The sequence below is a fragment of the Pristiophorus japonicus genome, chromosome 3, assembly GCF_044704955.1.
Source record: "Pristiophorus japonicus isolate sPriJap1 chromosome 3, sPriJap1.hap1, whole genome shotgun sequence".
NCBI lineage: Eukaryota > Metazoa > Chordata > Chondrichthyes > Pristiophoridae > Pristiophorus > Pristiophorus japonicus.
In genome coordinates, this window is record NC_091979.1 from 67951245 (window position 1) to 67976174 (window position 24930).

The following is a 24930-nucleotide window of genomic DNA, read 5'->3' on the forward strand; positions in this document are numbered from 1 at the left end:
AAAACATTTGAAAATAATTGACGGCATTGTCCATGGAAAATGTTGGTACTAGTCTCTCATTCAACCAGTAGGCATATGACAGTATTTATATGCCTGCGCATACACAGTGGTGCTATGAATTTCAGAGAAAAAGAGTCCCAGTATTGTAAGGATAATTTTATATGCTTCAATAATGCTGGAATGATAACTAGATGCGCCTTTTGCCTATCTAAAGTACAATTAAAGAGTATATTGCGTGTTCATAACCACTTACAATATGAAGTCATTGGTAATACGGTGTACATTTAGGTAAGGAGAGTATTGTTAACTTGTGTCCAGCAAATCTTAATAGTGTCTTCAAGAACCTGATGTTCTAGAAATAGCAGAAAACTAAGTAGATGGGTCTTCTGGTATATCTGTTTGTTTTATCTACACTGCTGTATAAATCTGCATTCTAAATCCATCTTATATTTTGCTTCCCAATTTTCAGCTTCTGCGGTTTGTACGAGAATGGCTCAGCTTAACTGCAATGAAGCAAAGGATAATTAGGAAGAGCGGCCAGATTTTCTGCAGTCCTATTTTTATACTAGAAAACATCATGAAAGATCAACGTAGACAAAGCTGTACAAAAAGGTAAGGGGGCGAAATTCCCCAGTGATGCGCCTCCTGTTGGCCCCTCCGGGGAATGCGAACAGGACGCGAACCTGTTTTCGCCTGGGGGGAGTGGGAGGCGCTACTGGCTCACGCAATATTGCACGGGAGTTAGCGGAGGCGTTACCATGGTGGCACCGCGCCCCATGGCAACCCCTTTCCGCCCAGCGGCGTAAATTGGCTAGCGCCCCGCGAGCAGTGTCAGCGCCAGCCTTGTGGGTTGCGAACTGAGCTGACCACTGCTCCAGGGGCAGAAGTCAAACGAGAGGGCGCTGCACCGCGCGCCACCATTTTGTTGTTTTCGCTGACTCACTGGTCGGCCCGTCCCGCTGATCCATGGCGTGATCCGTGCAGCCTGGCACTCCGTTTGTGTGCCACGACACCACGCTACCCTGGTTGGCCCAGTGGAGCCTATCAGAGGCCCTGCAGTGTGCGCAGTGACCCTCCTCTTTAACGGAAGGGGAGGGTTGTTCGATCCCGCCCGACTAGCGCCACGAATACTGCCCCAACAAGAAGTGGAGCGCACAACGTTGCGCTCAACTTCCTGTGAGGAGTGGTAACCCCAATTTCACAGCTGGGGCGGGACTTCCCTGCCGGACGCAAGAATTCCCTCCCCGACTGGGTTACCACTCCCAAACGGGTCGCCTGGCAATATCTCTCACTCAGACTTTATTGGGATGTTCCTAATGCTGTGTCCTCAGTTAATTCATGCTCTGCATATTTCATATTCTCATACCTTTTGTTTTCTTTTACACAGTACCGCATGTAGCACATTCTGTTGTAGTTAATTCAAATGTTAGTCCTTTTTCAGTCAGCCTCCTGCAGAAGGAGGTTATTTTATTGCTGAGTTTTCGGTGAGAGGCTGGTCATTGCAATTTAAAAAAATTTTTTAATCCTCTAATGAAATTAGAAATAGAAAGATGAACACTGGTGTGCACCATGCATACAGACATACTTCAGTAATTCTATGCTTCATTGTTCTACTTATTTTCCAATAATAAAAATTGAGTGCTGCATTGAAAATCAGTATGAAATATTTCTTTTATTTAGATTTTTAACAAAAGAAGATGTAGCTGTTGTGTCTCTGAGTACGGCACACAGTTCAGGAGGAACTGTAAGAGTTATATCAAGAGAGACTACATTCCATGGCAAAAATAAAATCAAACCTTCCAATCAACCAACCAAGGGAAATTTAAACAAGTATGTTTCTATGGTTTCCTGTTTAGTAGGTCATTTGGCAATGAAATAGCAATGATGCATTCTGTATATGGTGCATTCTATGTTTGGTTATTTCTTCACCACTGAAGAAATAACCAAACAATTTGCCAGAGTGTCACTTTATTTTAAAAGATTGAAAATTGCAATATATAAAAAGCCACGCAAATACAGTTTGATATTGTCAATGAAATAATGGAATAAGATGGATAGTATCTTTAACTCTGCTTATCTAATTGTAATATTTTGTACTCTAAGCATGCATCTGATAGTGGTGCCATATCAAGCTTTTGTCCCCTCGGCCATCTGGCTTTTCTCCTCTTAAAACTCTGAAATTTAAATTCACTGCTGTGCCCATTGAGTAGGAATAATTGTAGGAGGCCCATGTTACAAGCTTCATTTATCTTTGCAAGAATAATTTTCATACTATTAATGATCCATAAATATTTTACTCTGCCTGAAAACATACTATTGTTGCAGAGGACCTTCTGCCAGCTTTCTGAATATATTCAATTTTAAACATTTTTGCAAGCCACCAAGTGTATTAAAATGATTAAACTTGCGAGGGGCCAAATGGCCTACTCCTGCTCCTATTTCTTATGTTCTTATGTTCATGGCTTGAAAATAGTGATCTACTTTATAGATGTTAGAGCATGCTTTGCTGTCAAATTAAATTTTAGCAAAGAAGGTTAATAATTGATATAACAGTCAGATTTACAAAGAGATAGCACATATTGAAAATATAGCATACTCTCGACTTGTCATGAAAAATATGTGTGTGAATCATATTGTACTTGTCTTACTTTCAGTGAAACAGATGGAAGCATTGAGAATAAAATCTGCAACAGTACATCTCGATTGCCTTTAACTGATGAAATAGCTGGCATCTCCTTAGAAATTGGCTATGTGCAAGCTGTAAACAAAGAAGGACATCCACTTTGCCTTGGCTGTCAACAGCCAACAATCCAGGTCAGCAAGCATCATGAATCTACAGCTTGGGACACACGATATTGCTCCCAAAAATGTCAGGAAGACTTTTTGGTTCGGTCCAATCAGTCTTATATGAGATCAAAAGTTTTTGAAGCTGAGCGTGGAATCTGCCAGCAGTGTGACCTCAATGCTCATCAGCTGTATCTTAGCGTCCGAGACACGCCGAAGAACCATCGCAAAGAGCTTCTTGAAAATACATGGCTGTCGCAGCTTTCACTAGATCAGGTAAGTGAAAAAAATAACTTTAATTTGCTCTACTTTAACATAAAAAATGAAGTATTTACAACCTTCCCTTGCGTTACATTTTATTGTTTAAAAAAAAAATAGGACTGGAAAAGAGAGCAAAATTGGGAAAAGAGGGTTGTGTAGAGGACACAGAGAGGCTGCAAAGAGATTTAGATAGGTTAAGCGAATGGGCTAAGGTTTGGCAGATGGAATACAATGTCGGAAAATGTGAGGTCATCCACCTTGGGGAAAAAAAACAGTAAAAGAGAATATTATTTTGAATGGGGAGAAATTACAACATGCTGTGGTGCAGAGGGACCTGGGGGTCCTTGTGCATGAATCCCAAAAAGTTAGTTTGCAGGTGCAGCAGGTAATCAGGAAGGCGAATAGAATGTTGGCCTTCATTGCGAGAGGGATGGAGTACAAAAGCATCGAGGTCCTGCTGCAACTGTACAGGGTATTGGTGAGGTCGCACCTGGAGTACTGCGTGCAGTTTTGGTCACCTTACTTAAGGAAGGATATACTGGCTTTGGAGGGGGTACAGAGACGATTCACTAGGCTGATTCCGGAGATGAGGGGTTACCTTATGATGATAGATTGAGTAGACTGGGTCTTTACTCGTTGGAGTTCAGAAGGATGAGGGGTGATCTTATAGAAACATTTAAAATAATGAAAGGGATAGACAAGATAGAGGCGGAGAGGTTGTTTCCACTGGTCGGGGAGACTAGAACTAGGGGGCACAGCCTCAAAATACAGGGGAGCCAATTTAAAACCGAGTTGAGAAGGAATTTCTTCTCCCAGAGGGTTGTGAATCTGTGGAATTCTCTGCCCAAGGAGGCTAGCTCATTGAAAGAATTCAAGTCACAGATAGATAGATTTTTAACCAATAAGGGAATTAAGGGTTACGGGGAGCGGGCGGGTAAGTGGAGCTGAGTCCACGGCCAGATCAGCCATGATCTTATTGAATGGCGGAGCAGGCTCGAGGGGCTAGATGGCCTATTCCTGTTCCTAATTCTTATGTTTCTTATGAACGGTAAGGCCCAACTGCATTCCTGCACTGAGTTTCATTTCTTATCCAACGACCACTGCTGGCTGCCCCTTCCCCCTCCCCATCCACTGCCTGCAAATACCGGTAAGGGGTGGGGGGGGTTGAGGGGTACCTTCCTGGTCAAGGTTGTAGCTGCTGCCCACTTCTCTTGTGTGAGACCTGTATGAGGGATGGTCCCTGCCCGGTCAGGCCACCCAGGCAATCTTTAGAGATTCTGAAATTGAGGAGGGGAAAGGTTTTTACTCTGGGAGCTGCTTTGATCTTCCATTCTCTGAGTTGATAATCCCCTTGTAATTCCCTCATGGACCTACTATTGCATTAGACGTTTTCACCACAAGAAGTCATAGAATGGCTACAGCAAAGAAGTAGGCCATTCGGCCCATCGAGCTCATGCCGACTCTGAGCTAGTCCCACTCCCCTCCCCTTTCCCTGTAGTCCTGCAAATGTTTTTCTATCCGATACTTCTAATTCTCTTTTGAAAACCAGGATTGAATCTGCCTTCATCACTCTCAGATCCTAACCACTCGCTATGTAAAAAAAGTCTTTCCTCATGTCGCCTTTGGTTCTTTTGCCAATCACCTTTAAATCTGTATCCTCGAGTTCTGGCCCCTTCCACCAACGGTAACAGTTTCTCTCGATCTACTCTGTTGAGACACACCATGATTTTGAACACCTCTATCAAATCTCCTCTCGACCTTCTTTGTTCCAAGGAGAACAACCCCAGCTTCTCCAGTCTATCCACATAACTGAAGTCCCTCATCCCGTAAATCTTTTCTGCACTCTCTTTAAGGCCTTCATATCCTTCCTAAATTGCGATGCCCAGAATTGGACACAATACTCCAGATGAAGCCGAACCAGTATTTAAAAAAGGTTCATCATAACTTCTTTGCTTTTGTACTCTATGCCACTATTTATAAAGCCCAGCATCCCATATGCTTTTTCAACAAGGTGACGTGCAATTTTTATCTCTCTGTAAGCCCACTGACTTGGACCTTGGATGAGCCAAATGCTATTGGCTGTTTTGACCTCTTCAGTGCTGTACAAGATTCATCGGTCTTAGCTCATCCATGCTTTTGTTTCATCCAGATTCATTATTCCAATGCAATGGCAGGCATCCCATCATCCACCCTCCATAAACTTGAGCTCATCTAAATCTCTGCTGCAAATCTTAACTTGCACCAAATCCCATTCACCCATCACCCCGTGCTTGCTGATCTACATTGGCACACAGTCCACCAAAGCCTCGATTTTAAAATTCTAATCATAGGGCTAGAAATGAGGTTTTCAGTGAAAACGGTATTTTTTCCGCCAAAATTAGCCTTTTCACTTCGCTATCGCTATCATGCCCGATATTCAGCCGTTAGTTTGCGCAGCGGTAAAAATGGGCATTGCACGAGGATTTGCAGCGCAAACCACGAATTTCGGTAACTTTAGTCCGAGGCTGCAAGAGAGACCTTGGGAGGGAGCAAAAACACCCCCCAAAAAATTGGGGGGAAAAAAAATTCACAAAACATTTACAAGACACTTATCTATCGAATCGCCGAAAAAGAATTAAAAAATAAAAACTTTAACTTACCTTTTTTGCAGGTCTTCATACTTACCGCTGCTGGCAGGGCTGCACCACAGGTTCTACCCTGTCGGTATTCTGAGCGCAGAATACGGGTGTGGAGAGAGCCAAATTTTTGGCGCAGATGCTTTTTCGACTGTTGCACGACGGCGCTCCTCTCCCAGCGGTACTTGGAAAGCACCGTCACACAAAGATCACTGAATTTCCCGCTGACTGGGTTTTCACCAAAAAGGGTGAAATAGGATCAAAAACCCGCTTGCAAAATCGCCGACTTTCTAGCCCCTAGTGTTCAAATCTCTCCATGGTTTCCAGGATTTTGACCGAACGACAATATATTGCCATTCCTTCACCGTCACTGGGTCAAAATCCTGGAACTTCCTCCCTAATAGCACTGTGGGAGTACTTTCACCTTATAGACTGCAGCACTTCAAGAACGCATCTCACCACCACCTTCTCGAGGGCAATTCGGGATGGGCAGTAAAGGGTGGCCTTGCCAGCGACACCCACATCTCATGAATGAATTTTTAAAAATGGCCTTGCCGCTCCCTATCTCTGCAACCTCCTCCAGCCCTATAACCTTTGGAGAACTCTGCAGCCCTTCAACTCTGGCCTGATGCATCCCGCACTTCCTTCACCCCACCATTCGCAGCCATGCCTTTAACCGTGTAGACATTAAGATCTGGAATTCCCTTCCTAAACCTCTCTGCCTCACTTCCTCTCCTCCTTTATGACTCTCCTTTAAAATCTGCTTTGACCAAGATTTTGGTCCCCTCTATTAACAACAACCAGTTATTTCGAAAACAGCTTTTACATTGTGCTGGGTATAAAGAATCAATTTGTGTTTGGTTGAAAAACAGATATGGGCCAGGATGCTATGAATTCTACAATTAGCCTTGGCATCCCAGGGCTAGAGAAAGAACAATCACCCAGTGATACTGCTCCTCATCATAGTCCTGGACTCCAGCTGGCGAGTGTCCATGTGTGGGCACCTTGTGAAGGCAGAATCGGGTTCCACTGTGATGATCCGAGTGATCAAGTAACCTGCTGATATTTGCTCTCCAAATTCACTGTTGGCCGAGATACTAGAGAGCAGCTAGCAAATGGAGCTGTACCTCAGCAGTGCTGGGGGGAGTAAATTAGAACAGGTGTGGGCTTGGTGAGGAGAGGAAAGAATTAACAAAAAGAAAAACAAATATTTTGTTTTTTATTTATTTTTTGTTTGCTTTGTGTTTGTTGGGTGGAGCTAAGAATACGAGATATTTAAATCCATTGTGACCACCGACTTTTTAAAATTGTAATACTGTAACCGCACTTTAATTTGAAATGGAAGGCAAGATTGTCTTTGACAGATCACATACACGCTACTTTAATCAAAACGGATTTGTTTTTAATGTTTTGGATTGGCCTTATTTAAAAAGGTGTCAATCACTATTTACATTGAGTTTTAAATTACAAGTGGCAGGAACTGTAGCTCAAAGTTTTGTGAAGAGAATTTCAGGTAAATATAATAGGTAGAGAACACTCATTTGCAAACTTCAAGGTAGTTTTTCAATGCCGCAAAAATATATTGTAATATTCCTTTATTTCTGATATATCTGAAGTGGCTCTCCGTTGAGAGTTTAGCAAGTACTAAAAATTACTAATGCATATTGATTCGGTCAGCAAGTAATTTAGAGTTGTGATTTAGAGTGTGGGATGACATTTTCAAAGTTGCTTCCAGAAATTGACAGTAATTACTATGAAAGATTTTCAGTGTCTGTATCAGGAATTGATTGCTTCTTTATAGTACTCCAAGGAGGCATAGCCTAAATTGGCAAACGTACTGGAAAGTGTCCTAAAATTGGAAATGCTGCTACTAAGCCCACAATTGTTTATAACCAGTGATGACAACTTGTCATTTTTTATTTACATTACAAATGTTGTTTACAGCCTTTTGCTTCTTGATAACAGTCAAAAAGGATTTAAACTAATTAATTTACAAGCTTATATAGGTTTTTTTTAAAAAAGAAAGTTTTTTTAACTATCATTTTTTCCAAGCCTATCAGTGTATTGCCAGTAATTACTACAGCATTAGACAGAGATACAATGAAATAAACTATTTTTTGAAATCTGCTAAATGTAGAATGAGGTCAAGTTTGCCTTGTCTACTGGTAGCCCGCAGAGGCCTACACCAGAATTGTAAAATGAGAATGCAAAAGGATTTTAAAAAAATATTTTATATTGTAAATATTTCATAATTTTTCCAAATTCTGGGGTAAACTTATCCTGCAATCTCTAACAAATGATTTGAAAATATATATTAATCATTTTGCTTTCTCATTTTTCTTTTTCGTGTTGGTCTAATTTTGTTTTCCTTTCTGCTTTACTTCACATGATCTTTTCAAAATTTATCCATCATTTTTTTCTTGTCATTTTTTTATTTTCTTTTAAGTGTTCATTCTTCATCAGACCTTCAATCTTCCCTGTCTTTCAATTTGTCTTCTCTCATACTTTATCTTCTGAGGGCTGCAGTTCAGACGGGTAACTGAGATTTAGTACAAAAATAATATGTTGGATCATCTTTGTGTATAAATGTCAAATGGAGTTTTGAGGGTTTTTTATATCTAACACAGCACAAGGCAGAAATTGCAAAATTAGAATGATAAGATCTTAATACCTATAAAATAATTTGGACTAAATTGCAGTGATTTGTGTACCAAGGCATTACTGCCTGCAGCATTTACTTACAGGAAATATTTACTTAGTCAAAAAGGGGATTGTGCAGGATGGAAAATTAAACAATGTAAACTAGCAGTATGCTGTTTTACAACAACAACAAATTGTATTTATATAGCACCTTTAACATAGCGAAACGTCCCAAGGCGCTTCACAGGAGTATTACACGATAAAAAGTTTGACACCGAACTACATAAAGAGAAATCAGGGGAAGGTGACCAAAAGCTTGGTCAAAGAGGTGGGTTTTAAGGAGCATCTTGAAGGAGGAAAGAGAGGCAGAGAGGTTTAGGCAGGGAGTTCCAGAGCTTAGAGCCTAGGCGACAGAAGGCATGGCCACCAATAAGCGATTATAATCAGGGAGGCTCAAGAGGGCAGAGTTAGAGGGGGGGGGCATGGGTGAGCGGGACTTGGTGCGAGTTAGAACACGGGCAGCTGAGTTTTGGATCACGTCTAGTTTATGTAGGGTAGAATGTGGGAGGCCTGCCAGGAGTGCATTGGAATAGTCAAGTCTAGAGGTAACAAAGGCATGGATGAGAGCTTCAGCAGCGGATGAGCTGAGGCAAGGGCGGAGACAGGCAATGTCACGGAGGTGCAAATAGGCAGTCTTAGTTATGCTGTGGATATGTGGCCGATAGCTCATTTCAGAGTCAAATATGACATCAAGGTTTTGAACAGTCTTGTTCAGCCTAAGACAGAAGTTGGGGAGAGGGATGGAGGCGTGGCAGGCACTGAATTAAACTAGTAATATTGAGTTTAACACTGCACATAGGACAGCTAATTGTTATTGTTAATATGTTGTTAACGGAAGGATTACTTTTATTTGTCCAAAATCTGATCAATAAATGGTTATTGCATTGGTTTGGTGAAGGGTTACATTGCAAGCCTTGTTTAGTCAAAGTAAAGGAACTGTTAATTTTGTAGGACACTTCCGATAAACTGATTTATTATTAATTCAATATTTTAGTAAAACTTGATTGCAGAAGTACTTCATCAATGAGTTCTATGGGAAAAGTTTTTAAAAACTGATCAATGAAAAAACTTTACTGAGAAGCTTTTGAAATGTTCTAGTCTGCTTAGAACTTTGTAAATATATTTTAAAGCAATAATTTGGTATGACCTAAAAACAAGTGCTTTTTGCTTTGTGTGTTTGAGATCTACATTTCCATAATTCCAAACACTCAACAAAAAGGATTGCACAGCCTGTGTTGGCAGCTCCTAGTTGCTGAAATTGCCAAGAGAGTGTGAGAGGTTTAACGAAAGTGGTGGTGGAAGGGAGAGAGCCTCAGATGTCTTCAAAGTATCAGAACTTTATTTTTTTTTAAGTATATAACAAAAACAACTTGTATTTTTATAGCGCCTTTCAATGTAGTGAAACGTCCCAATGAGCTTCACAGGAGTATTCTGAAATAAACAATTTGACACCGAGCCGCATAAGTAGAAATTAGCGCAGGTGACCAAAAGTTTGGTCAAAGAGGTAGGTTTTAAGTAGCTTAACCGAAAGCCGATGTACGTCAGTGAGCATGGGTGAGCGGCACTTGGTGTGAGTTAGAACACGGGCAGCCGAGTTTTCGATCACCTTTAGTTTACGTAGGGTAGAATGTGGGAGGCTAGCCAGGAGTGCATTGGAATATTCAAGTCTAGATGTAACAAAGGCATGGATGAGGGCTTCAGCAGCGGATGAGCTGAGGCATGGGCAGAGACGGGCGATATTACGGAGTTGCAAACAGGCGGTCTTAGTTATGCTGCGGATATGTGGTCGAATGCTTATTTCAGAGTCAAATATGACACCAAGGTTTCGAAAAGTGTGATTCAGCCTGAGACAGAAGTTGGGGAGAGGGATGGAGTTTGTGGCTAGGGAACGGAGTTTGTGGCTGGGACCGAAAACAATGGCTTTGGTCTTTCCAATATTCAATTGGAGAAAATTTCTGCTCATCCCAGAACTCGATGTTGGACAAGCAGTCTGACAATTTAGAGACCGTGGAGGGGTCGAGAGAAGTGGTAGTGAGATGGAGCTGGGTGTCATCAGTGTACATGTGGAAACTGAAGCTGTGTTTTTGGATGATGTCGCCAAGGGGAAACATATAGATGAGAAATAGGAGGGGGCCAAGGATAGATCACTGGGGTCACCAGAGGTAATGATGTGGGGGCGAGAAGAGAAGCCGTTGCAGGTGATTCTCTGGCCTATTAGATAGATAAGAATGGAACCAGGTGAGTGCAGTCCCACCCAGCTGGACAACGTTGGAGAAGGATAGAGTGGTCAACCGTGTCAATGGCTGCAGACAAGTAAAGAATGATGAGGGGGGATAGTTTGCCTTTGTCACAGTCACAAAGGATGTCACTTGTGACTTTGATGAGAGCTGTTTTAATACTGTGGCAGGCGCAGAACCGGATTGGAGCGATTCAAACATGTAATTGCGAGTAAGATGGGCACAGATTTGGGAGATGACAAAACATTCAAGGACTTTGGAAGGAAAGGGAGGTTGGAGATGGGGCGGTAGTTTTCAAGGATGGAATGGGGTCGAGGGCTGTTTTTTTGAGGAGAGGGGTGATATCGTCAGATTTGAGGGAGAGGGGGACAGTACCTGAGAGGAGAGAACCGTCATGGACAGGATGAGCTCATAAAGGTCATGAGGGGAGATCGGAGAGAAACGAGAGAAAGATGTGAAGTCAAGGCTAGGGCCAAAGAAACCAAACAAATCAATGCTAGTTTTTCTGATGTTTTTTGGACTGGAGGAATAAACAACAGTATCTTGTCAGGGGTCCGTGTCGGGACCATTGCTCCTCTCAATGTGTATCTATAAATGATTTGAACTCCGAAATAACAGAGCACAATAACGTTTTTCAGACAAAAATGGGGAGTGTGGTTAACTGCGAAGAGGACTGTAAGTGACTTCAGGACAAAAGACAGCTTAGTACGTTGGACAGATAGCTGTCAGATAAAATTTAATAAGGGGTAATATGAGGTAATGCATTTTAGAAGGAAGAATAAAAAGAGGAAATCAATGCTAAATGGTAAAACTTTAAAAAGAGTGGAAGAGCAGAGAGATTAGGGAGTTCCGAATATACAAATCTTTAAAAATAAGAGAATAAATTGGTAACTGCTTTATATTGTTTAAAAAAGCAGCAGCAGGATATGGGATCCTAGGTTTTATTAATTGAGACATCCCGTACAAAAGTCAAGCGTATTACTGAGTCTATATAAATCACTCGTTCGGCAGTAGTTAATATATTGTGTCCAGTTTTGGTGCCCTACTTTAGAAAGGATGTCAAGGCTATGGAGAAGGTACAGAAGAGATTTATTAAATTGATATCCGGGCTGAGTGGCTTTAGTTATTAGGAGAAAGTAGAGAAATGGGCCCTTTTCACTGCACCAAAGAAGGACATTACCATTAGAGAACATGGGCTGCGCTTGAAATAGGGTAAATTCAGAACTAATCTGCAGAAACATTGGCCCATAATTTGGTGTCAGTGGCGAAGTGGCGGCAATCACCACTGACCTCTAAGAAAGCTGCGCACAGAGATCTCGCAATCTCTGGCGAGAACCTTCGCTTCCTCGACATGAAATTGATTGTAGTGCTGTCAAAAGGGGAACTCCAGCGAAGAGCAGCTAGGATGTCATCAAGTTGTCCAAGCAGCCAATCACACTGAAGAATTCTCAGACAGCAAACCAAGAAATGAAAAGCACTGATTATCTGCACTTTAAAAAAAAAATTACAGAGAGCAAAATAACATGGGGTTAAGTTGGAAGCAGAAATAGCATAAACAAACTTTAAATGTTTTTTTTTAATCTAGTCATTTTTATCATCATCGAGAAATTTGACATACCACAAATTTTAAAAATTAGATTTTCAGGGCCAGAACGGTTGTTTAGAAGTCAATACATTATTAAAACCCTAGTTACACCTATTCCAACAAGGCTTGACATTTAATGGGGTGTTTAACAGCGATATTAGTGCGGAAAAGCTTAAGATTTCATCAGCCCTACTGATTTCACTGATTGACAGCTATGGGGAGGGGGAGCAGAGGTTGGGATGGGTGAATGGGGGGATGGGGTGCGTCTGCAGCACCGCCTGTGGTAGGGCAGTGAATGACTGGTCACAACTTCAGGATTTCCGCGTTTATCTGCACATGCTCCAAATCCTGAAGTTATGGTCAGTTTCAGAGGGGTATTGATGGCAAACAATGACAGTTCACCCTAATTACCCACTGCAAAATCCAAGCCATTAATTCAGTGAGCGAACCTATGGAACAGTCACCCTAGGGAGACGGTGGAGGCAGTTAGTATTGATTCATTCAAATGCAAATTAGATGGCTTGCATTTGGAAAATAAAATTTTGGGTTACAGTATATGAGTAATTTGAGACATGACATGGTAAATGTAGCATGCTTGGGAAAAAAGACTTTTGACCTATAGTTCCCAAAGCTCTCCACCACTGGGGTTTTCCTCATGCCATTTCTGGCTCTGTGTAGGCTAATTGATGGAGATTAGTAGCTATGATTAGTCAACAAACCCTTTATTGTATCATGTGACTACCAGGATGGTATACAGCGAACTAGATGGATCTTGGTCCTTTTGCGACTAGCTATTCTTATGTTCCTAATAGAGGTGTTCAGAATTGTGAACGATTTTGATAACTTGGAGAAAAACTATTTTCATGGTTAGTAACTAAAGGACATAAGTTTAAGATCATCACCAAAAGATCAAAGGTAGAAGCTGAGGGAGAAACAATAGAGGTGCCATTACACTACTAGGTGTATTCTATAGGCCACCAACTAGTGGAAAGGAGCAAATTTGCAGGGAAATTACAGAGGTGTGCAAGAACTATCGAGTGGTGATAATGGGAAACTTCAACTAGCCTAATATAGACTGGGATAGTAATAGTGTAAAGGGCACAGAGGGGGAAGAATTTCTTAAGTTTGTTCAGGAGAACTTTCTTGACCAGTCCTTTTCCGGCCCAATGAGGAAGGAGGCATTGCTGGATCTGGTTCTGGGGAGCATGAAAAATTCTTGGATAGTAAAATTAAGGAAAAACCAAAGATGTTCTATAAGAGCCAAGAGGGTAACTAAAGAAAGGGTAGGGCCTATTAGAGACCATGAGGGTAATCTTTGTGTGGAGGCAGAAGATGTTGGTATGGTTCTTAATGAATGCTTTGTGTCTTTTTTCACAAAAGAAAGGGGCAATGCAGATACTGTTATCGAGGAGGGGTGTGAAATTCTGGATGAAATAAACATAGTAAAAGAGGAGGTATTAAGGGGTTTAGCAGCTTTGTAAGTAGATAAGTCTCAAGGCCCAGATGAAATGCATCCCAGGCTGTTGAGCAAAGTACAAGAGGCCTACTCCTGCACCTATTTTCTATGTTTCTATGAAATAGCAGAGGCCTTAACCATCATTTTCCAGCCCTCTTTGGATTTGGGCATGGTGCCGGAGGACTGGAGGACTGCTAATGTAGTACCCTTGTTTAAGAAGGGAGAAAGGGATAGGCCGAGTGATTACAGGTCTGTCAGCCTAACCTCAGTGGTGGGAAAATTATTGTAAAAAATCCTGAAGGACAGGATAAATCTACATTTGGAAAGGCAAGGATTAATTAGGGACAGGCGGCACGGATTTGTTGAGGGAAGATTGTGTTTGACTAACCTGATTGAATTTTTTGAGGTAACCAAGAGAATCGATGAGGGTAGTGCGTACGATGTGGTGTATATGGACTTTAGCAAAGCTTTTGATAAGGTCCCACATGGGAGACTGGTCACGAAGGTTAAAGCCCATGGGATCCAGGGCAAATTGGCAAGTTGGATCCAAAATTGGCTAGAAGTAGGAAGCAAAGAGTAATGAATGATTGATGGATGTTTTTGTCACTGGAAGGCTGTTTTCAGTGGGGTTCTGCAGAGCTCCGTACTGGGTCCCTGGCTTTTTGTGGTATATATCAACGATTTAGATTTGAATATAGGGAGTATGATTAAGAAGTTTGCAGATGACACTAAAATTGACTGTGTGGTTGATAATCAAGAGGAAAGTCATGGGCTGCAGGAGGATATTGGTCAGATGGGCAGAGCAGTGGCAAATGGAATTTAATTCAGAGAAGTGTGAGGTAATGCACTTTGGGAGGGCTAATAAGGAAAGGGTATACACATTAAGTGGTAGGCTTAGATGAATAAAGGGACCTTGGAGTGCTTGTCCACAGATCCTTGAAAGTAAAAGGCCAGGTGGATAAGGTGTTAAGAAGGCAGACGGAATGCTTGCTTTTATTGGCCGAGGCATCGAATACAAGAGCAGGGAGGTTATGCTTAAATTGTATAATAATCTGGTTAGGCCACAGCTGGAGTACTGCTTGCAGTTCTGGTCGCCTTTATAGGAAGGATGTGATTGCACTAGAGAGGGTGCGGAGGAGATTTACTAGGATGCTGCCTGGAATGGAGAATCTTAGCTATGAGGACAGATTGGATAGGCTGGGTTTGTTCTCATTGGAACAGAGCAGGTTGAGAGGAGACCTCATTGAGGTGTACAAAATTTTGAGGGGCCTGGACATAGTGGATAACAAGGGTCTATTTCCTTTGGTGGCGGGGTCAGTTACAAAGGGGCATAGTTTTAAGGTGGTTGTTGGAAGGTTCAGAGGGGATTTGAGGTTGGGGGGGGCTTCTTCACGCAGAGGGTTGTGGGGGTCTGGAACTCACTGCCTGGAAGGGTGGTGGATGCAGAAACCCTCACCACATTTAAAAGTTGTTTGGATGGGCACTAAAAGTGCCGTAACCTGCAGGGTTACGGACCTAGAGCTGATAATTGGGATTAGACTGGATAACCTCTGTTATGTATGCAACACCTTGTAACCAGCATTCTACCCCCACCAAAGGGTACATCTGTTGGAGTCCCAAGGGATCTCAGCATCCCTTGGGAGCACTGCATATAAGCAGGCCTCCCATGCTGTGCCAGCACCCTGGAGTCAGAATAAAGAGACTAAGGTCACACTTACTCAAGTCTACAGTACTCAGTCACATTGCTTTATTTGAGACATAACAACCTCTTGTTGACCGGCACAGATATGATGGTAAGTACTGCCGGGAACCTGGAATACTGCATACAGTTTTGGTTTCCATATTTACGAAAGGATATACTTGCTTTGGAGGCAGTTCAGAGAAGGTTCACTAGGTTGATTCCGGAGATGAGGGGGTTGACTTATAAGGAAAGGTTGAGTGGGTTGGGCCTCTACTATTGGAATTCAGAAGAATGAGAGGTGATCTTATCGAAACGTATAAGATTATGAGGGGGCTTGACAAAGTGGATGCAGAGAGGATGTTTCCACTGATGGGGGAGACTAGAACTAGAGGCGTGATCTTCGAATAAGGGGTCGCCCATTTAAAACAGAGATGAGGAGAAATGTCTTCTCTGAAGGTTGTAAATCTGTGGAATTCACTGCCACCGAGAGCTGTGGAGGCTGGGACATTGAGTAAATTTAAGACAGAAATAGACAGTTTCTTAAATGATGAGGGGATAAGGGGTTATGGAGAGTGGGCGGGGAAGTAGAGCTGAGTCCATGATCAGATCAGCCATGATCTTATTGAATGGCGGAGCAGGCTCGAGGGGCCATATGGCCCACTCCTGTTCCTATTTCTTATGTTCTTATGAATGCGGCCAGGATGATGATCTGGACAAGTTTCGATCGTCTGGATGGGTCGGAGAGGAATTTTCGCAGATTTTTTTCCCCCAGTTGGCCTGGGTTTTTATCTGGTTTTTGCCTCTTCCAGGAGATCACATGGCTCCAGTTGGGGTGAGTGTAGAATGTTTCAGTGTCGGGGGTGTCGCAGTTATGTGGGGCGGACTTGTTGGGCTGGGTGCTCTTTACCTTTCCACCATTTTTCATTGTTCATAGGTTTACATGTAACCTTTAGGGCTGCTGACCAAGGGCTGTGTGGCTCTTTGTCAGCCGGCACAGACATGATGGGCTGAAGTGGCCTCCTTCTGCGCTGTAAATTTCTGTTTCTAAGTGTGGACTAATTAAGGAAAGCCAGCACAGGTTTGTTAAAGGTAAATCGTGTTTAACTAACTTGATTGAGAACATAAGAAATCGGAAAAGTAGTAGGCCATTTGGCCCCTCGAGCCTGCTCCGCCATTCAATAGGATCATGGTTGATCTTCTACATCAACTCCACTTTCCTGCACTATCCTCGTATCCCTTATAAGAATATAAGAAATGAGGTAACAGAGAGGGTTGATGAGGGAAATTCGGTTGACGTGATGTATATGGACTTCTAAAAGGCGTTTGATAAAGTGCCACATTATTGCCAGCAAAGTTAAAGCCCATGGAATAAAAGGGATATTGGCAACATGGATACGAAATTGGCTACTTGACAGTCCCTCATCCCTCATATCATTCTGGGAAACCTCTTCCGTACCCTCTCGGAGGCCTTGACATCCTTGGTAAAGTGTGACACCCACAATTATACACAATACTCCAGCTGAGGCCTAACCAGTGATTTGTAACAGTTTTGCACAATGTCCTTGTTTTATATTCATGCCCCTATTTACAAAGTCAAGTATCCCATATGCTTCCTTAACCATCTTATCAACTTGCCCTGCCACCTTCAAAGATTTGTCAATATGCACCCCCAGGTCCCCCAGCTCTTGCACCCCTTCAAAATAGTACCATTAAGATTACACTGCTTCTCCACGTTGTACCTCCCAAAGTGCATCAATTCACATTAAATTGTATCTGCCATGTATCTGCCCATTTCACCAGTCTGTCTGGGGGGAAAAAAACAATTCAAAGGGAAAGAGCAGCAGAATGGATTTAAGTGTTTTAATTTTTAAATGTTAAGGATGGGAGGGATAGGAAACTATCACTTGTACCTTTCACTTGCTGTACAAATGCTCAGACAGTGCTTTGTAATTCCATAGCAATTGAAATCACATTCCAAAGAAGTAAAACTGCAAAAATAGTGCATATCTCTTTTTAAAAGCATGCTGCACAGTTCAGCGTGAAAGGGAAGTGGAAGACCTAGATATATTTGCCAATTTAAATAAAATGTTGGTTATATGAGACCATCATATTATGCTGTGAGTATCCCACAGTACATCAACACTGGTAGTATAAGACTCTTAAAAGGGCATCATATTTAAACCTCCCTCCACTGAAAATAGCACAAGTTTTTCATATTGATCAGAAGAGCCTTTTGTTTACATGGACAGACAATATACGCACAATCCTGAGACGTTCTTTCTTTTCTTGATCATGCTTTCTCCCTTTGTAAAGAAAATTTCATGGGATATGATGACAATTGACAAAGGTGCATTTATTGCTGATCGTGAGTTGCCTTTGGAAACTGGTAGGTTGTCCGTTGCATTCCTTATGACGGTGCTTCCATGATGTTATTAGGTAGGCTGTTGCAGGTTTTGAACAGTGACGGTGAAGGAACAGCAATGTATCGCCAAATGAGGATGGTGTGCGACTTGGAGAGGAACTTTGAGGTGGTGATGTTGTTGTGTTTCGTGTATGCATACACAGTCACACACAAACTGGCCTGGGGAAAATAGGAACGTATAGTAGACCAGAGAAGGGGAAAATAAAAAGCTAGTGAGAATGGACAGAACATTTCAATCATCGGAGTTTAAATAATGTAATTGTGAACCTGGTTTGAGCAAGTGATGAATAAACCATTGTGACTCTGACCATGCCTACAGTGGATTTTCTGCATTGTTTGCTGTGAACTTAGTACGTTCCAGTGCACCCAATTTCTCTCTTCTGCCTAATTTGCTTGGAAAGTTTATCATGTGCGTGCAAAGTATCATAGCATTAGGGCCAATTCCCATAAATCATTGTACCTTTTCTTGGTCCAGATATTTTCTGCTGAACACTGACAAAAAGCCTCTGTAGCCTACACCTGAATCATGACCCAGTTTCCATGGCAACATTTTGTACAGGAATTGCTGCACGACAATCTTATCCGAGAAAGCTTCATATTTTATTGCATTATCTCCCTCTCATTTAAAGTAGTTTTATTTGCAATGTGTAAATTAATTCTATAATAATCTGTTATGGTATAATTAAAATGTATTTAAAATCTGTGATTTTTCATTTGGTATTTTCTTGGTTTCAGTTGAATGAAATGATTTGGAATCCAACAGAGGGCCAGTTCTGGCAAGTGGATCACATCACACCAGTATATGATGGAGGAGGACAATGCTCCCTTGAGAACTTACAGACACTCTGTACTGTCTGTCATAAAGAGGTTAATAAACTAGTATTTCTATAATCTAATGGTTGACTCGGCATAACTCTTTTCGCATTATGGTACTTTTTAAATTATTTGGCTGCTTCTCATGTTTTTGTCTCTTGTCATGATTGATGGGAGAAATAAAAGACTTGGATGAGTCAGTCAAAGGGAAAGATGCTGTACTCTTGTCTCCTGACCTGTAAAAATAGAGTCTTATTATCTTGGGCTGCCTTTGATGTCTTGCACTTAATATCACCATGAGAGCACTCTATAATATAAGCTGTAAGCTTACAGTGCTGTACTGCACTCCAGGCTTAACATTTGCTATTTCTATCCACTGGGTACCATAGGAAAGTTATTAAAAATAATAAATATCAGGCATTATCAATGGTCTACTACAGACTGTTTGTGTAATAAGATTTTTTTTATCCTAGGACTGAAAAGCTAATTGTGTTGCAGATGTCATAAACTAGAGATAATATGTTGGGCTCAAATTTCCTCAAAGCTTTTTTTTGGTGTACTTGAAGAGTTACGCCAGTTTTTTTGGGGCCCCAAGTATGCCTAAAAAAAAATGTTCTAAGTTTCCCCGTTGGATTTCTTCATTTTGGCACAGCCTAACCTCTCCTTTAGTTTTGGGGGTGGAGCCTTGATCTGCGCCAAAAAGATCGGGCTGCCATGGTAACCAGGGACACAATGCGAACTGAGGCTGCAAAGTGAAACATGCAGCCAGCTCGCAACACATTAAAATACATTGAAATATATAGCAGCAACTTACCTCCAATGCCTCCAGCCGAAGGGCTTGCAGGTCAGGTCTGGTCCACCGCCCGAATTGCCTCCCCGGTCCGTCGCCCGAATCGGTCTTGGTCTCGCTCTCTTTCTTTTCTGCGCCGATTTCCTTACCTCCGCCAATTTCTTTAACTCTCCAGAAGGTTTTTCTGCAGAGGCCACATACGCTGGCCTAGGCAGAACTGGAGTAACTCTCAGCTGGCCAAACTTGCCTAAATGGCCAGAATTGGCACGGGTGGCAGGTTACGCCCCCTTTGGCTGAAATAAATAACTTAAAAAAATCGTAACTAGCTGAGTTACTCTGGTGCAAATTGATTGGAGAAACTGTGGCTTTTTAACTTGGGCCAAAAAAAGCAGCCTGCTCCAAAAAAACGCTGCAAATCACTGGGGAAAATTGAGTCAATAGTATTAAACAGATAAAGCACATTTATTAAAGGAGTAAATAATCATTTTTTATAAAATTAGTGTTGTTTGCATGGGGAATGTCCTTCATTAATTGAGCTACCTGTTCAGTTTAAGTACACTCAAATGTCGGTAATGTCTGGTACTTCAGAATCAGGGAGACTGTGTACCTGTTGTAGGGAGCTTTGTACAGGCAGACTTCCTTCCCAGACCAGTATCTGTCTTAAATCCCTGCTGCAATTGTGCAACTGTAATAATCCTCAGTCAGTCGTTTTTTATTTTTTGTTTCACATCTATGATGCAGTGGTAGCTTTGTTTCACACAACTGGAGAATAAGTATTATGATTTTTAATAACTTGACCTTGATAAACACAGAGACATATCTTAAATGCCAGGAGTTAACTTAAACATCTGCAAACGTACACTGGGAATTTCCTCTGGCCTTCTCCCATTCTGGTGCCGTTACTTCGGCGGAAACACCATTTCAGCATAAACGGGATTTCTGCCCAAGTTGCGGGACAGAACAGGGGAAAACCTGCGGAAATTCCTGCCGATAATGTTTATTCATTAATTTTTAGATAAGTGGAAGTAATCAGATCAAACATGTAGTTGTAAAGATCTTCCCAATCATGTAAGTTGGGATCCTGCTGCAGCTGTTTTTACGGCCCTGCAATGTCAACTCCTTGGAATTAATGGGCCCAAGTTTTGGGCCGCGCCTAGAACGGTGCAGCCCTGACCTGGACGCCCGTTTTTCGCGCCACAAAGTGCGCCTAAAAAAAAACTTCCAGATTCTCCGGCTCCCTGCTGGTCCTCTGGATCCGGGCGCAGCGCAGTACGAGCTGTCGGGGGTGGAGCTAGGTCCCTGCGTTGAATGGCCTCACTGGGGCTGCGTGCATAAGGCTCCTCCCACGCCCAGCTCCTGCTTCCTCCCGACCCGACTCGACTCCTGGACCCGACCCGACTCCTGGACCCGACCCAGACACCGACCCGATTCCCGCTCCCCTCACCCCGCCCCCGGACCCGACCCGACCCGACCCGCGCCCCCCACCCAACCTGACCTCTCTTCCCCCCGCCCCCGACACAAACCGACCCGCTCGCCCTCCCTCCCCCCTCCGACCCGAACCAACCCGACCTCCATCTCCCCCCACCCCCCGCGACCCAACCCGTGCGTCCGCCTCCCCCCCCCCCCCCCCCCCGACTCGACCCACGCTCCCAACCTGACCCAACGCCGCCTACCTGTAAATCTGGTGCTGGGGACCGGGTCCTGCCCGAAGTCTTGGTCCCGGCCGGGCCCGGTCCGTTCAGCCTCCCCCTTCCCCCCACTTCTCCTTTCCTCCCCTTCTCCTTTTCCCCCCTTTCCCCTCTCTCCCCTTTCCCCTCTCCCCCCCCTTTCCCCTTCGCCTCTTCCCCCCCCCTTCTCCTTCCCCTTCTCCTCCTCCCCCCCTTCTCCTCCTCCTCCCCCCCTTCTCCTCCTCCTCCCCCCCTTCTCCTCCTCCTCCCCCCCTTCTCCTCCTCCTCCCCCCTTCTCCTCCTCCTCCCCCCCTTCTCCTCCTCCTCCCCCCCTTCTCCTCCTCCTCCCCCCCTTCTCCTCCTCCTCCCCCCCTTCTCCTCCTCCTCCCCCCCTTCTCCTCCTCCTCCCCCCTTCTCCTCCTCCTCCCCCCTTCTCCTCCTCCTCCCCCCCTTCTCCTCCTCCTCCCCCCCTTCTCTCCCCTTCTCCCCCATCCCTCCCCCCTCCCTCCCCCTCTGCCTCCCTCCCTCCCCTTCCCCTCCCCTCGCTGTCAGAAACACAGTCACTGACAGACAGAGTGAGGGACACACACAGACAGACAGAGGGATAGAGACACTGACAGAGACACACTGGGGGGGGGGGGGGGCATCCCAGCACGCTGTTGGAGGGCTCCCGGTGCTGCAGTCGGTAAATAGAAAATGTTTTATTTATTGATTTTTTTTAAAAATTATTTCTTACTAATTTTTTTTGATTGATTTATTGTTTGATTTATTGATGTTTTTATCATTTATTATTGATGATGGCTCTTTATTTATAAAACTGAAGTGTTTAATGTTTGAAACTTCCCTTTAAACCCCCCCCCCCCCCCCCTCCAATTCCCTACACCTGATTTGTAACCTACACCTGATTTTCTAAAGTGTAGACAAGGTTTTTTCGAGCATACAAAAATCTTCACTTACTCCATTCGAAGTTAGTTTGGAGTAAGTTTTCACTGCCGAAACTTTGAAAACAGGCGTAAGTGGCTGGACACGCCCCCTTTTGAAAAAAAAAATTCTGTTCCAAAGTGAAACTGTTCTAACTGACTAGAACTGGAGCAAACTAAATGCCGAGAATTTGAATTTCTAAGATACTCCGTTCTACACCAGTTGCTCCAAAAAATCAGGAGCAACTGAGGCCGAAACTTGGGCCCTATATTTTGAGGTTTTGTGCTCCTCAACATTAAGGTTACCAATATTATGGAATGTAACATTTTTTACCCAGTGCCAGCATTAAACATTCATGAAATTATGATTGTTGTTCTCTAACCTCTGCCACAGCAATGTGACTTAATCCACGATCAATAAACACATTCTTTTGCACCAGGAAATTTTCATTTTCTACAAAAGCCATCTTTTTATAGCTCCTCTCAATTAAATTGCTAATTTATACATAATTATGGGTAGGTTTGTGCTGTGGCTCACCAATTAGGTTTGTGCAATACAACCTAGATTCTAAAGTGTATAGGTCTCCTTAAAGCTAGCAGAAAGGAGGCTTTCATCTTGTCAACCTGGGCTGGATTCAGATACAGGCTCTACTGGTGAAATGAGGCTGTGTAAATCCATACCACACCCTGGTCCCAGGATTGAGTGCCAATATTAAGCAGTTGCATGTAGATGAGAACTTGCAGATTAGCATAGAAGTGCAATTCCCTGAACATTAGAACTTTAATTTATGGCAATTGACCCTTAAATTGTGTAGTTAATGTTGCAAAATGCTTTAGTGACTGCGAGTGCAGAAGATTTGGAAATGACGACAACTAAAAACAAAAGAGTGGAATTTCCTGTTTATTTGAACCAAGAGACACGTGTAAAATATTCATGTAAAAGATTGAGGAAATTCGAACACAAGTGTGTTACGCATGTAATTATGACCCCCCCCCCCCCCAACTCCTTGCTCTTTTACACCCGTCTATTGGTTCTTGCACCCGAATGCATCCTAGCTCATTATAATAAGAACATAAGAAATAGGAACAGGAGTAGGCCATACGGCCCCTCGAGCCTGCTCCGCCATTCAATAAGATCATGGCTGATCATTCACCTCAGTACCCCTTTCCTGCTTTCTCTCCATACCCCTTGATCCCTTTAGCCGTAAGGGCCATATCTAACTCCCTCTTGAATATATCTAACGAACTGGCATCAACAACTCTCTGCGGTAGAGAATTCCACAGGTTAACAACTCTGAGTGAACTGATCCGATCATGGACTCAGCTCCACTTCCCCGCCCGCTCTCCATTATCCCCTTATCGTTTAAGAAACTGTCTATTTCGGTCTTAAATTTATTCAATGTCCCAGCCTCCACAGCTCTGAGGCAGCGAATTCCACAGATTTACAACCCTCAGAGAAGACATTTCTCCTCATCTCTGTTTTAAATGGGCGGCCCCTTTTTCGAAGATCACGCCTCTAGTTCTAGTCTCCCCCATCAGTGGAAACATCCTCTCTGCATCCACCTTGTCAAGCCCCCTCATAATCTTATACGTTTTGATAAGATCACCTCTCATTCTTCTGAATTCCAATGAGTAGAGGCCCAACCCACTCAACCTTTCTTTATAAGTCAACCTCCTCATCTCCGGAATCAACCTTATGAACCTTCTCTGAAATGCCTCCAAAGCAAGTATATCCTTTCGTAAATATGGAAACCAAAACGGCATGCAATATTCCAGGTGTGGCCTCGCCAATACCTTATATAGCTGTAGCAAGACTTCCCTGCTTTTATACTCCATCCCCTTTGCAATAAAGGCCAAGATTCCATTGGCCTTCCTGATCACTTGCTGTACCTGCATACTAACCTTTTGTGTTTCATGCACAAGTACCCCCAGGTCCCGCTGTACTGTGGCACTTTGCAATCTTTCTCCATTTAAATAATAACTTACTCTTTGATTTTTTTCTGTCAAAGTGCATGACCTCACACTTTCCAACATTATACTCCATCTGACAAATTTTTGCCCACTCACTTAGCCTGTCTACAGGTACAGCATTGAAAATCTGGAATCCGAGGCCGCTCCGGATTCTGGGTATTTCTGGACTTCAGAAGGTCTATCCGACGTCCCGAATCCGGAAACGCCTGAGCCGAGGTTCGGGTATTTCCAGATTTCTGAACGTCTTTCCGATGTCCCGAAACCAGAAAAGCCTGCCATTGATGGAATTGGAATGGAATCGCATGATCATTAAAAATAAAAATATGAACGCATCAGGGTTTGTTGAGCAGATCCAGTTGAGCATCTGGAACACTATGGAAGATGTTACTGATCTGGTGAGCATTGAGGACATGGCTGTGGTAGTTCATAAGTTAGAGATATGTGTCGATGAAGAAGTGGCAGAGGAAATTACCGCTGCGATAAAAGGCATGAAAAATGTGGCAGAATACAAAATGTAAAAGTGACCGTTACAAGGACAGGTTGGGCGAGGAGGGTCCCGAGGTGACCGGGTTCCCGAGGCAGGCCGAGGTCTGGCGGCGAGTCCGGATTTCGTAACATTTTCCGGATTACGGACGATCCCGCCACGGACCAACTCAGTTGCCCGCCTGGGGACTGACCTCGCCCGCCTCAGGACCTCGCCGGACCGCTCCTTGTAACGGTCACTTTTTCATTTTGTATTCTGCCACATTTTTCATGCCTTTTATCACAGCGGTAATTTCCTCCGCCACTTCTTCATCGACACATATCTCAGAACTCACCACAAGTATGAATGGGAATATCTCGACTTGGATTGGTTGGGCCGGCCCACGTGATCGCAGGGACACTTGTGAAACGCCTGTATCCCTGGGATATGTGGGCCTCTACGCAGGCCTTCACCACAGGCCCAGGACCACAAGTCTCCGGACCATCAGGTAAGTTCATTGTTTTTTTCAGGTCGGAGACACCGCCCGCGGGAAACCTCGGACGCA

General features: G+C 43.3%; 1 protein-coding gene across 4 annotated transcripts in view; it reads left to right on the forward strand.

Annotated features, from left to right (window-relative positions):
* The window catches only part of zranb3 (zinc finger, RAN-binding domain containing 3), a 186126-nt gene that overhangs the window by 158654 nt on the left and 2542 nt on the right, over positions 1-24930 (forward strand). For all 4 annotated transcript variants that reach the window (XM_070875416.1, XM_070875418.1, XM_070875417.1 and 1 more), the window contains 4 exons: positions 470-612; positions 1681-1830; positions 2655-3060; positions 18477-18608. In XM_070875416.1, coding sequence (XP_070731517.1) covers positions 470-612; positions 1681-1830; positions 2655-3060; positions 18477-18608 — 831 coding nt within the window. The remainder of the gene's footprint in view (positions 1-469; positions 613-1680; positions 1831-2654; positions 3061-18476; positions 18609-24930) is intronic.